This window comes from Bombus vancouverensis, chromosome 4, assembly GCF_051014615.1.
Source record: "Bombus vancouverensis nearcticus chromosome 4, iyBomVanc1_principal, whole genome shotgun sequence".
In the NCBI taxonomy this organism is placed as follows: Eukaryota; Metazoa; Arthropoda; class Insecta; order Hymenoptera; family Apidae; genus Bombus; species Bombus vancouverensis.
In genome coordinates this window covers 5340426-5352607 of record NC_134914.1, presented here as the reverse complement: position 1 = coordinate 5352607, position 12182 = coordinate 5340426, and the positions used below count along the sequence as shown (strand labels likewise).

The 12182-nt window shown below is 42.2% G+C and overlaps 1 protein-coding gene across 6 annotated transcripts in view; it reads right to left on the bottom strand.

The window, feature by feature from the left end:
* Window positions 1–10: 10 nt before the first annotated feature.
* LOC117160973 (prohormone-1) overlaps window positions 11–12182 on the bottom strand; it is a 49111-nt gene continuing 36939 nt past the window's right edge. For 4 of the 6 annotated variants that reach the window (XM_076617853.1, XM_076617852.1, XM_076617854.1 and 1 more), the window contains 2 exons: window positions 7483–7607; window positions 11–773 (listed from right to left, as the gene is read on the bottom strand). In XM_076617853.1, coding sequence (XP_076473968.1) covers window positions 609–773; window positions 7483–7593 — 276 coding nt within the window. In that variant the 5' untranslated portion in view covers window positions 7594–7607 and the 3' untranslated portion in view covers window positions 11–608. Of the gene's footprint in view, window positions 774–7482; window positions 7608–10264; window positions 10477–12182 lie in introns of those variants that run through there. The other 2 variants (XM_033342122.2, XM_033342118.2) reach the window with 2 other exon arrangements.

The window sequence follows — 12182 nt, the reverse complement described above, 5'->3', positions numbered from 1 at the left end:
TAAATTCTTTATTGAACTTTCTCCATTAATGATTACAGCCACCGTGTTCATAAACGTAAAATTTGATTTACAAGAACGTAGCGATACATTCCGCTCCACCGTCGAACAACGAAATAAGTCGTAAAGTCTATTTACGTGGAATAAAAATGCCAGGTGGCCGATCGCTATATCGCGAGAATATATAATCTCGATAACATCTAATCTACCATTTTCTTTCTTAATATCGAATACAATATATTGCGGAAACTCGGTGCTAATTTACATCCGCTACATTTCCAAGTCTTCTCCACGTGCGTTTCCCTTTTTAAATGAAATTCCATTGGACGATTCAAATTTCAAGCGCGATAGAAGAAACAAACGATTCGCTTCCTGCTAGAAATATGATTAGAGTTTTGGTATCATTGATATCCGAAGATCAGCGGAAGCTGGATATGCGCGGATGTAAAGTTCGCAACTAGAACCGGGTTCGTGTTCGTCGAGCTACACTCGACTATTTAAAAGTTACCACTGGACAAGAGAGATATAGGCGGAGGAGAAGAAGAAAGAAGAAGAAGAAGAAGTAGAAGAAGAAGGAAGCACGATGGCGATCGTCGAGTTAGCTGGACGTTTTATTTGCCGAAGCAGGAGACCGCGTTGAAAGCGCACTGTTTCCAGTAGCTGCGTTTACGCTGCAGATCCCCGATGTCCAACTGATTCCGAAGCCGTTTCACGATTTGCTTCGTAAACAGGTAATTGATCAGAGCAGTCTCGATGCTTCCATCGTCGTCCACCAGCTGAAACACACGCTTTCGCCAGGTCTCGAAAAATCATACTCTTTATTCGAGTACATCGCGAACAGATCGAAGATTTATCGTCGATGTTGATACAAATTTCACGATTTTTCCGCCATACGAAAGAGACATTGAATTTTCGTTAAACGGAAGTTTATGATAGTCTTGCTGCTATGAATTTTTGCGGATATCGCGGTTAATGCGATATGTACACGTGAAATCTTTTTCCGACTATCTCGAGCAAACAGAGACGTCGCAAAGTTTGAAAAATAGCTTTATTACATGTATCGTACGCTAAATCTTCGTGTTCACTCTGCGTTCACGCTGCTCGGGATTAGGCGTACACGTGCATATTTTCCTGAATGCAAAAAAAAAAAGAAAAAAAAAGGGAGAAAGGAAAAGGAAAGCACTCGATCACGTAACTAGCAATCTCGAAGGAAAAATGCTTCGTGTTATTGGAACGTTGTTGGACGCGTTAAACGTCGTTATTTCTAATATCTGACTTTCGCAGCATCGACTTTTTCAGAAAGACCAAAGCTACGTTTCGATGAACATCGATTATATGGGTCGTGCGAGCGAAACGAAACAAATTTCATTGGCCGTAATGGCGTGCATCGGAAGTCAAAAAAAAGAGGGAGAGCATGCTACCCCTGTGACGTCGTATTGACCCCGATATATTTCGCGATCTTTCGCGTTACCATCGGAAAAGCAACGTTAATGGATAATAATGCTCTGAAAGCTAACGCGGTTTTATTTACGTTCAAAAGAATTTCGTGGCGTTAGAGAACATGGGGAAATCGTTTAAAAAATACGCCTGGATAACGGTATGGTTTCGCTGAACACCATTTTTTTTCTCTCTCGTGCGGCTCTTTTTTTCCTTTTTTTAGTTGGGAAAATGTGCGCGAAATCAACGGAGCGTGAAGTCGTTGAAGCAGGATAACGCATGTATCCGATTCAGGATAGGCGGGATGCAAGTAAAACGCGATGGTTGTAGTCTGAATACGTAAGTAAATAAAGATATTTAAAAAGAATCGAGAGAGATAGCGTGGTAAGCGCGAATAGAGCGAGAGAGAGGAGTTTAATAATCCGATGCCAAAGCGTTTCTCGTTTAAACGTTTGTGCGCGCTTCGAAAGATGAAATAGCAATTTGCAGGAGCGAATGATTAAAAATTAACGAACAAATGGAAAGAAAGAAGAACGCGTCTATCGCGGCAGGAGAGCGTTTAACTCGACGTTTATAAAGTTGTTGAATCAGCGTTCGCGACGGACAACCGGACGCTAAGTGAAATCGGATTGCCGTTGCCGAGCTATCGATTATCGGATCAGCCGCAAATTTATCAGCCTTCCTTCGAACGAACCATCGTTCTTTATCGTTGCTTCTCTCCGTGACGGAGCTCGAAAAGTCGTCACGGTCCGGCTTTGCACGAGCCGTTTGCGAGATTAGTCGTCGCGGGCGGAGACCGATTTTTAATATCCTGCGATTCCTTTGTAAGAACAGTTGGGCGAGACGTACGTCGACGGTCCGTCGGAAAAGATTCGCAAAGAGCTCCGTGTCGATTTCCAGCGACGAATATACGCGGCTCGTGAAACTCGTCTTCCTTTGGAAAAAATCCATCGAAGAAACGTATTAGGCGAGATACCGTCGTTCGAGTCTGAGCGAACTCCGACTGCGAGAAACGACATGGGAAGGGAATCGAAGAACGAGTAACTGTATTGTTCGAGTTCTTTTTGCACGGGATGGTCTCCTTTCGAGAAAAGTAAGGAATAAATTCCTATCGATGGAAGATGCCGTTATTTCGCGCGATATCTGCTCATCTCCGATGTTCATTTCCCCGTAACATACGTATGCTAATGTCGAGTTACGGGAAATTCCTCGTGCGATATAACTGCTTAAACGAATGAACCTGTTGTTGAACGAGGCATGGCGCGCGGTACGCGGTAGCTTATTTGCAATTCAAACGTGTAGATAAGAGTTACGCAACAGGACTTTGTGCGAGCGTCGCGTTTGTACTTTATACGATGGTCGTGGAAAGCCTGGATAAGGTAGCACGAATGAAACATCTTCGCGTAGCGTTTTGATTTAATACCGATGTAATGCTTCGAAGATCTTCGCGTTTTCCGTTGTACATCCTACGTTCGAGATGAACATCAGCATCGCTGAATCCCGTAATGCTGCAAACTAAACCCTCGCGCGACGTATCCACGTCACTGTCGTTGTGATTTGTAACGGACGAACAAACGCTCGGTCCCCTAATCGAGTTTAAGAGTAATATGTATAATTTCTAGGACAAGTTTCCTGGAACAACATGGCAAACTGCTGCACGTTTATAGGACGAGAGAAAAGAGCAAGGTCCCGATACATCGACAAACGTAATTTCGTTTCGCTTGGCAATTAGCTTTGTAATCCGTTGCAAAGGACATACGGTTCTTTTTTCGTTTCTCCGCACGCTTCTATCCTAACGACCCTCTTGTACTTGCAGCGGAGGAGAAATTTAATTTGTCGCTTTGAAATAGTAGCCAGTAGTAAGGGCATATTGAAATCTTAAGCTGCAGTCGTTCGTTTGGAAACGTTTAACAAAAGTCGCGTTTAACAGCGCGAATATTTCTTTCCTCCGTCGACGATTAGTTTTCTCCAGGGAATCGACGTTCTTTAACTCGTGCGAATCGTACTTGTAGTTTATCTAAGCCCGTTCAAATCTTGAAACTCGACCGATGGTTCGATCGAATTTAATCCGAGTATCTATAAACGTCCGATCGTTTAGCTGTCATCGCGACGGACAAGGATGTACGTTGTGAAAGGTGAAACGTGCAATTGGTATTATTAAACCGTAAATTCGATCGAGCCACGTCGAAATTGTAAGGCGGGATTACGAGACGCCGCACAAGTTTGTAACATTTACGCCAGTTACAGAGATCGAGAATTATTCCGTGTATAGTAAATACGCAGATATCTGGAAAGAAATTGCCGAGCGAATAACGAGCCTATCACGAATAATCGTTTGCCTCGTATCGTTTTCTAAAAATGGAAGATATTTTCCGTACACCGACAACGCGGAGTAATAATAATTACGCGTAATATACGCACGCGATATATTATTTTTTCATAAGGAACAACCGCTTCATGCCCATTTTTACGTTCTTATTCGGCTACTGTACACAGACTGTTACCGAACTGGCGATAGAAACCGAAAGAAGATGATCGTGAGTGGAAAAAACAAGTCAAAAATATGGAATAAAATTCGTTCAAACGGCACTTCGTTTTTCAAGAAATCCAGTTTCAAGATTTGTCAAATGTACTTCAATTTGGCTAACAGACTAGATACGAGTAGACAACGAGCAGAAGGTTATTCTACATGCGAGAAGAAGTGAAATATATAAAATGAAATATCGAAGAAAATAAATTTTGATCGTTAAACACATTAGAAAGTCAAATTTACTTTTCTCGAGAAGGAAATGAAAAAATGTTATCCTACGTCCTTCGATTCTTTTCACACGTGGAACAACCTTCTGTCACTTATTTACTCTTGTTCAGCCAGGTTTTAGCCAGGTTCGAGCATACTTGACAAATTTACGAACTCGATTTTCTCGATAACGAAGCCCCCTAGGAAAAACGTCGCTCCATGTTTCCCATTTATTTTCTCGCGTAGATTCTCCTCCTCGTCGTATGTACCAGCAGTTCGGGAACATCTTGTATGTGAGTTATAATCTCGCCTAATATGTAGCTATTTCTTGTTGTTGGAATTCCGGACGACAACGTGCCTTGAAACTATGCGACTGTGCCGTGGTAAGCGGCTTTGTCTTTGACCATCCTGAGGACGCGCACGATTAAACCGTATCTGTGGAGTATCAGAGATAGCGTTAATTGCGCACTTAACGTCGTTTGTGTTCGAACCTGCGTGGTAACATTAACCGGTGGAAATTCCGAATTAATAGAATCCGGAATTAAAATTGCCATTACAGCCACGTCACGGTACAATCACGTTCTTCGATACACGCGCCTATATATAATCCGTCGCTTTGGGATCGAAGGAAACGGGGAAAATCGAAACGATTGGAAAAGGTTGAGCGCGAGAAACTATCGCGAAGAAACTAAGTAGTTTCACAGCTAACAAACGCATCTCTGTCATGGCAAGACGCGACCGACTCGACAGTTTGCACAGCCTTGGAAACGAAACTAACGCGACATTTCGCGAAACGGCTATAAATAAATTGAATTTGTCAAGCAGTCGCTTACACGCTGGAATAGGGACCGAGCAACAGGTTTCTCGCTTCCTTTTCAACCACTAGCGTTTTCCACCTTTTCTGCCCTACCCATGTTTCTCGTCCGATTATCCTTTTCATTTCGGATGGCTCGACGTTGCCGTTCTTATATTCACCAACTCGCTCACGCTCGATAAAAGTTACGTCAGCAGATCTGAGTCGCGAAATTGCATTATGTTTCATTGAAATCCGGGTTACAGTAGCTCACGGATGTATTCCAACACTTTTAGAAACCTTTTATCCATTAGAAAGCATTTTCAAATCTCACTAGTAACGTAACGAGACGCGGCTATCGCGATTGTATCGGTGGAATTTCAGATATTTATTGTAAGTATTTAATTAATTAAGGTATTTGTGCAGTCAATTATTCGTTATATTAATAACCTACGATATTTGGTATTACGATATTACGTAGAAGCTACGATATACTAATTTTTTTTATAACTAACGATAAGCGTATGTTTGCAGCAAATGTCTTGTAGCTTGCATATGTATTTTCGAATTGGTACTCGAATACTACTATGAACACTAATGTTTCGTTATAGCGACAGCAAAGGTTCAAAAGCTTTCGTACTATTTCGAATATATTCGGCGAAGATTTTTCCGGTGCGTATTCGAATATTTCCGTGAACCACTGCAACTACTCGCAGATTTCAAATTAGAAGTAATCGACTTTGGTCTGAATTTGGTCGGATTGTAAAACCGAAAACTTAGCTCGAAGTAAACTAGGATAAAGGTTTCGAAGAGTAACGCGTTTTAGTCTCCGACATCGTTCGGAAATTGTGGAAATTTCATTATCGATCGTTGAGTGAACCTTTCGTTGGTCAAGGATAGGACCGATTATTAACATTCTCTTGGAGCCCCCTGGGAATATCGAATATATCGAATACGTGGAGGGTAACACTTGGCATAATAAGAGGAGTCCTTCGTATTGAAAAAAGGACGGTTTGCTGTCACTGTCGCTATCCGTGTGCCTGGTGTGCGAAACGAGTATGCGACAGAACGGTATTCATTTGTATTGACGCGCGTGACTGTAATATAAATCGTTGCCTCTTTACCAAGCTACATCTTCTCTCTTTTGTACGGTCTCCCCACGAGGAAATTGTTTGCTCGGTGTAAAATTCTCATTTCCTATTTATGGTAATTATTTACAAAACGGACGACCTCGTTGCTTTCAACGAGCTTGAAACATGTTGTCAGAATCAACATTTTGTACGATTTTTCTCTATACACGTTACCATCGTTCGCTCGGATGTAATAATCAAGCGCAAGATATTCGCAAAAAGTTTCCGATCAATTTACGGTACCGTTACGCTTCGTTCTGGAATATAGCACAGCCTAACGCATTTTCGACAATCGTTTCCAACTTGATTCGCAAAGAAAAATCCATGGATTAGGTTTGGGTCAGATTATGAATTAGTATTCCGCCGTTGTGAAGCGGCCAATAAAGCTACTAGGAAATAAGTTCAGGTATTGAATAATAAAACAGATAAAATTCATATATTAAGTTTTATATTGTATTATTATTATTCGAAGCTGGAAACGCTTTTAGTCATGATATTGAAAAAAGTGACTGTTCGATGATCAAAATTATACGGTCGACGAAACAGAAACTTTTGCGAATATCTCGGAAACTAAAGCCGAGCGACGGTAACACGTAGAGGAAGAGATTGTCCACGATATTGACTTTGATAACATATTTGCTTTGTAAATAATTATCCTAATTATTTATTTATTTATTATCAGGGACAAATAGGCTAACCACGATATCGCGATGTGAAAGTTACGTGTACCGATTACTCGATCGCATTTGTCTGATTAATCGACGAAGAAATTAATTTGGAAGCGGAGAGAAGCCGCTGTTAAATGATACAGTGAAATAGTTTCAAAGTGCGGTTAACCGATCGAAATGCGTCATTCGTCGACCGCAAATAACGTCGCGTTCATGGCAAAATCGTGAGAAAAAAAGAAGGAAAGGGAGGAGAAGAAATGGAAGAGTACGGTGGTGCGACTTAAAAGGAATATAAAAAGCTGAAAGCGAACGCGCAAAACCGATTGACACGCCGTACGTGCAAATTTAAGTCTTCGGATAGGACTTTTTTGTTCTGTTCCATATTTTTTGTACGGCATCGAAACGAGTTCCAGGGGAGCGTTGCCGTCCTTCTCGCGGATAAAATCGAGGACAACGCAAGGTGAGAGGGTAACGAGGCACATTTGTCATCGCTCGAGTGTCGCAGCGAGTACGGACGCGGTATTCTCTCGTCTAGCGTGAGGTTGCAGCTTGTTATAAACGATATTTTCTTTCATTTATGCATCTCTATTTTAAAAACAAGTTTACGTGATTAGTTAGCAAGCTAACAAGCAAGATCGATCGCGATCACCGATAAAAACATCAATTATACCGGGCGTGCATCATTTTTTCTTTTCGTAGGGGGCGGATTTTGTTACTTACGTCTACCTCGTTTAAAAGTCTCTCCTTGTCAGCGGCTGGAAGGGCTATCGACAAGTCGATCAACACCATCAGGACCATGGCCAGAAATATGACAGTTCGTAGCGACGGCATGATATATCTCTGTCCTGCAACAAAAACCTGGTTAATCCGGCTAATTGAAAGGACTATAGTTGTTGCAAGTATTAAATCAAACGCTTCTAACGATCGACTCGTTAACGACTATTTTCTCCAACACGTAGCCAAAGTTAACGCCGATCTTGGTTGACCTTTCGAACAGTTTGAACAGATATCGTTTGAAGATCGATAATAAAGTTACGATATCGGACGGAAGAAAATTTCCAAGCTATACGAAGAAAGTACAAATGTCGTTTGTCGGTGCACGTTGTGGAAGAAAAGCTCTATGGCGCTTTACTCTATGAAAATCATATGTTTATCGCGAATCGAAGAATCTGGCGATGACGCGAACCTATTTCTGTTAATAAGAAGCAACGATGCATACGCCGTCGAACTTTTCTCGATACGTATGACGATAGCGTGCAAGTAACGAGCGTTCGTATCACCCCATAGGAAGCTCTAAAAGTATCTAGCGACGGCTTCGTGTGTTGATTACGTTTCAGAAAATCGAACGATTGCATCTTCGACAACGTCGAAGGGTCAAAGGCTCGTCGATACGCCAGGTGATTTAAAATCCCGATCAAAGACAGTGTTCGACTGCCGTGGAAGCGCCTTTTGTAAAATTAAAATCAACGTCTGGTCTATTTTCGCAACGTTCCCAACGACCGATCGGTGAAGAATATACACACATACATATGTATAATAATTCTAAATTAATTCCTTTTTCTGAATGCGAGCAACGCGATTTTTCTCCAAAGTAGAATTTTATACCGTGAAAATGGAGAACGCGTTTTTCCACAGCCTTATCTGTTAGAAAATGTTTCTACCAACGTGGAGCGGCGGTAGCTCTGTCAAGGACGATCATCCATCTTACGCGCGTAAGAAGAAGAACATCTTCTATTTCGTAGTAATTTATTTAGGGGAAGCAAGCAAGATAAAGACGGTGGAGTTTATATGGCAGCGAGTTCTGATTGGTAAAACGAATGAGATCGATCGTTGATGGAATATTTTACTCGGTGTCAAAATAGGTTGGTCAGAAAACCACTGTCAGTTGGTTTTATTTATTTGGGCCTGACAAGGGAGACGCTTTCGTCGGTACAGCCGACAGTTCGATTCTGCTTGATGAGCACCGACAGCCGCTCTAACTGTCGTTGACAGAACGATAACTCAACGGAGGAAATATCGAGAGTGATACGGTGCCTCCGTTTAAAAATACTCGCGCTGCTGAGTGAAGTATCGTGATGCGATTTGCGCGATTAATTAAATATCGAAATACCGATCGGAATGTCTAGAGATACACAGGATGCCCTATTTTCATCTGTAAGTACAATTCGGGGAAGAAATAACTTAATGTATATAAAGGTCAGCGTTATTCTTTAAATAGAATCATAGAATTTTGAATGCATCAAACGATCCATTTCAGTATTCTCTGTAAAAAAATAAATCTATCTATGTCGAAAAACTATTAGTCTAACAGGTATACCGTATCTTATTTTATAAAGTTTTTATGAAACGTGTCTACGAAAAAGAAGGGAAATAGATGCAAAAGTTAACGACTTGCGACTTTTCTCTATCTACGGAAAAACTAATTACACCAAGATCATGTTTCGAATATATATATATATATACGCATATATATGTCGAGCGATTTTAACGGAATATATAACGACGCTCCGTTTTTTCTTCAAATTTGTTGCATCGTTTCGTATCGAACTCGCGTGCGTTGCCGTAGAAAGAAAGTAAAAGACGAGAACAATGAGATCCGATAATTACGTGCTTGTTGCAACGAGTTAGGAAACGTTGGAGAGTACCGTTTGTTTTCGGAGACAAGACAAGGCAATGACGGGTAATTGCACTCCTCCCTGGGCAACAGGTTTTCCTCGACTCCGTCTAATGCGTGAATTACAGAAACGAACGCTTCGAACTTTACGATATCTCCGGAAAAGTGCCTTTCCGCGCCTGATTATTTCTTAGAGCTTTCGAAGCTCCGTACTCCGAGATATTGGAAATTTCAAAGGCATTCGTGCTCTTTTTCAAACCAACTGAATAGATCGCTCCACTTTAGGCGCGATCGGATGAAATGACTCAGTCTGCGAGACTACAATAGAGCGAAATGGAACGTTTGTACACATTGTTAGAGAAAAACGTTCGTAATATTCCGAATGAACCATTACGCGTAGTGACGGGCATTTCACGATAATTTTCATTCAAGTGTCAAAGGCATTATAGCAGTTGTAGGTGGGCGAACGTAATCGCGATTGTTTCGGAATAAATTATTGTGCTGTCAATAAGTTACGTAAAACGTTTTAAGCGCGACTTCCCTTACACGCGGTTTTCTATTTTCGCGATTATGCCAAAGGAATCACGACTCACCGATTTTGAATTGATCCAACAAAGATGAGGTGTACGATAGACTTTAACGAAACGTAACGGTCAAGCTAACTGAGACGAATGAAACGATGCGACACGAAATTCAAACTTCCAACATGCAGAATTTCCAAAACGCATCTGGTCGAAGAATTACGTTATTTAAATCCGATCGCGATTCGTGCGTGAAACGCGTATCGTTATCTGTACGTATGAAGCGTGACAAAAGAGGAAAAAAAGAGTAACAGCGATTGGGCGACGATTGATGAAAATGAAAAGGACGAATGAAAAAGTAAAGTACCTTGTGGAAGCAGTTCCGGAAATTCGAGATGCGATCCGAGGGTAGTCGGTGTCAGTGGGGCGGTTGTTTTTGGTGAGCAGCTGCGAGAATCGGTGCTTCAGCGGCAGAGTGACTGAGCTTGCAAGCACGCGACCACTTTATATCCGACACGGGGACTGGGTCGGCGGCGTTGGTGGTGGAAACGCTGGGGGTGGAAAACCCACCCCGAGCCACTCTTTCGACGATCACGCGTTCCACCGACGATTCGACGATATTTCGACGCCTGTACAGCAGCTTTTCGAAGCTCCGTCCCACAGGACACCTACCTGTCCCCCACGACACCCATCCTTCCCCCACCCTAGCCTACTCACCGTACCAGGTTACACGGATTAAAGGATTAATTCGATGAATGCACGATTCGCGAAGTAATTCCCTCCCTTTCTCGCAAGCTCGCTCCGCAAGAATCTACTAATCGCGGCAAAACAAAAGAGAAGGTATTTTTGAACGTAAAAAGGCCATTTATTAAAATACCGGCTTATCAAAGCACTTTGATTCTTTGCGTTAACCGCTTCTTATACTTTACTCTAGCGGAAGGGAACGTTGTTCAAAGGAAGAGCAAGGAGAAATGTTGGTTGTTCGCAGTCGAGCACCGATATGACGCGCAAACCATTGTCTCGATTCTCAAAAGAGACCACAAGGTAAAGAACGATCGGCAAAATATATCGTGCTTTCACTTTCGAATAACTTTAGAGCATATTTCACTATCGTTGACTAACCGTTTCGAGCGATACATTTCATGAGACCAACGAAACTTGAGAAGCTAGTATCGCTTCGACGCGGCAAACTTTAGCGTAGTGGCCTTTTCGTTTCGGATGTTATAAGTTTGAAAACTCCACACTCGAAGATTTTGGGTAAATTCTTATTGAAACAAATTCAAACGAGAGGAAAACTTAACGTGGAACGGACGGCAGCCTCGATTAGTTGCGATTACGAATATGATAATTTTAAGAGACAAGGGTGGCGTGACATTTTTCAACGCGTGCAGGGATCCACTGTCAGTCTGATGGACGGACAGAATTGCGGGACAATGCGGCAGCTGGGTTGGAAATTCGCGGTGGCAAGAGCCAGGAATGTCTCATCCCCCAAAATATGCCAAACGGTATGTCCGGTCGACGTACCACAGGCCTGACTCTTGCCACGAGATCACGTTTGTCCTTCCCTATCCCTTCATCTATCATTCGGTTGTGTTATAACGTGTTCGGTGTTTGCTCCGTGTAATACGCATCGGTTTTACGCGTTCAATGGATTCCTGCTGTAATCGAGCTGCTACCGTCGCGTTTTCATGTAACGAGATTGCGTCTCACCATCAACAGTGTCCTACTCTCCTTGACCGTTCGCTCGTCCAAATTCCGTCGTTTTTCTTTTATTCGCAATCAGGTTATAGATGGAAACCGGTGATTTTCGTGCGGTCGAGCTGCAGCTACGTAACGACGTTAATTTTTCATGCGAAGAACGTCGATACTGACCGCTGGCTATTTTATCTCGATATTCTCGAAGATGCAATGATTCCCATGGGCTACGCCTGGGTTCAGAAAATTCTTTGCAAATTATATTCCATTGATTTCCCTCTTTTTGCGTTTACGTGCACGCAACGTCGTTTAAGAAATATCGAAGCCTGTTTAAATTGACCTTACAGTTGTCGATTACAGCTACGTTGTTCGAGACTTATAAGAACGCGAAAAGAAAGTTGTGAATAGTAGAACTTCGATATGCTCGTTATCGGGCAATAAAGAGGGCAGCAATCGACAGTATAGCGATATGTAATCGACTCGCTAGAAATGGGCCATCAACTATGGAGCTTTGGGAAACGTAATCACACCAGCGATGACGATAAAACGCGGTAAAAGCTGCAGGTCATCGTTCACCACGATGGATCTTA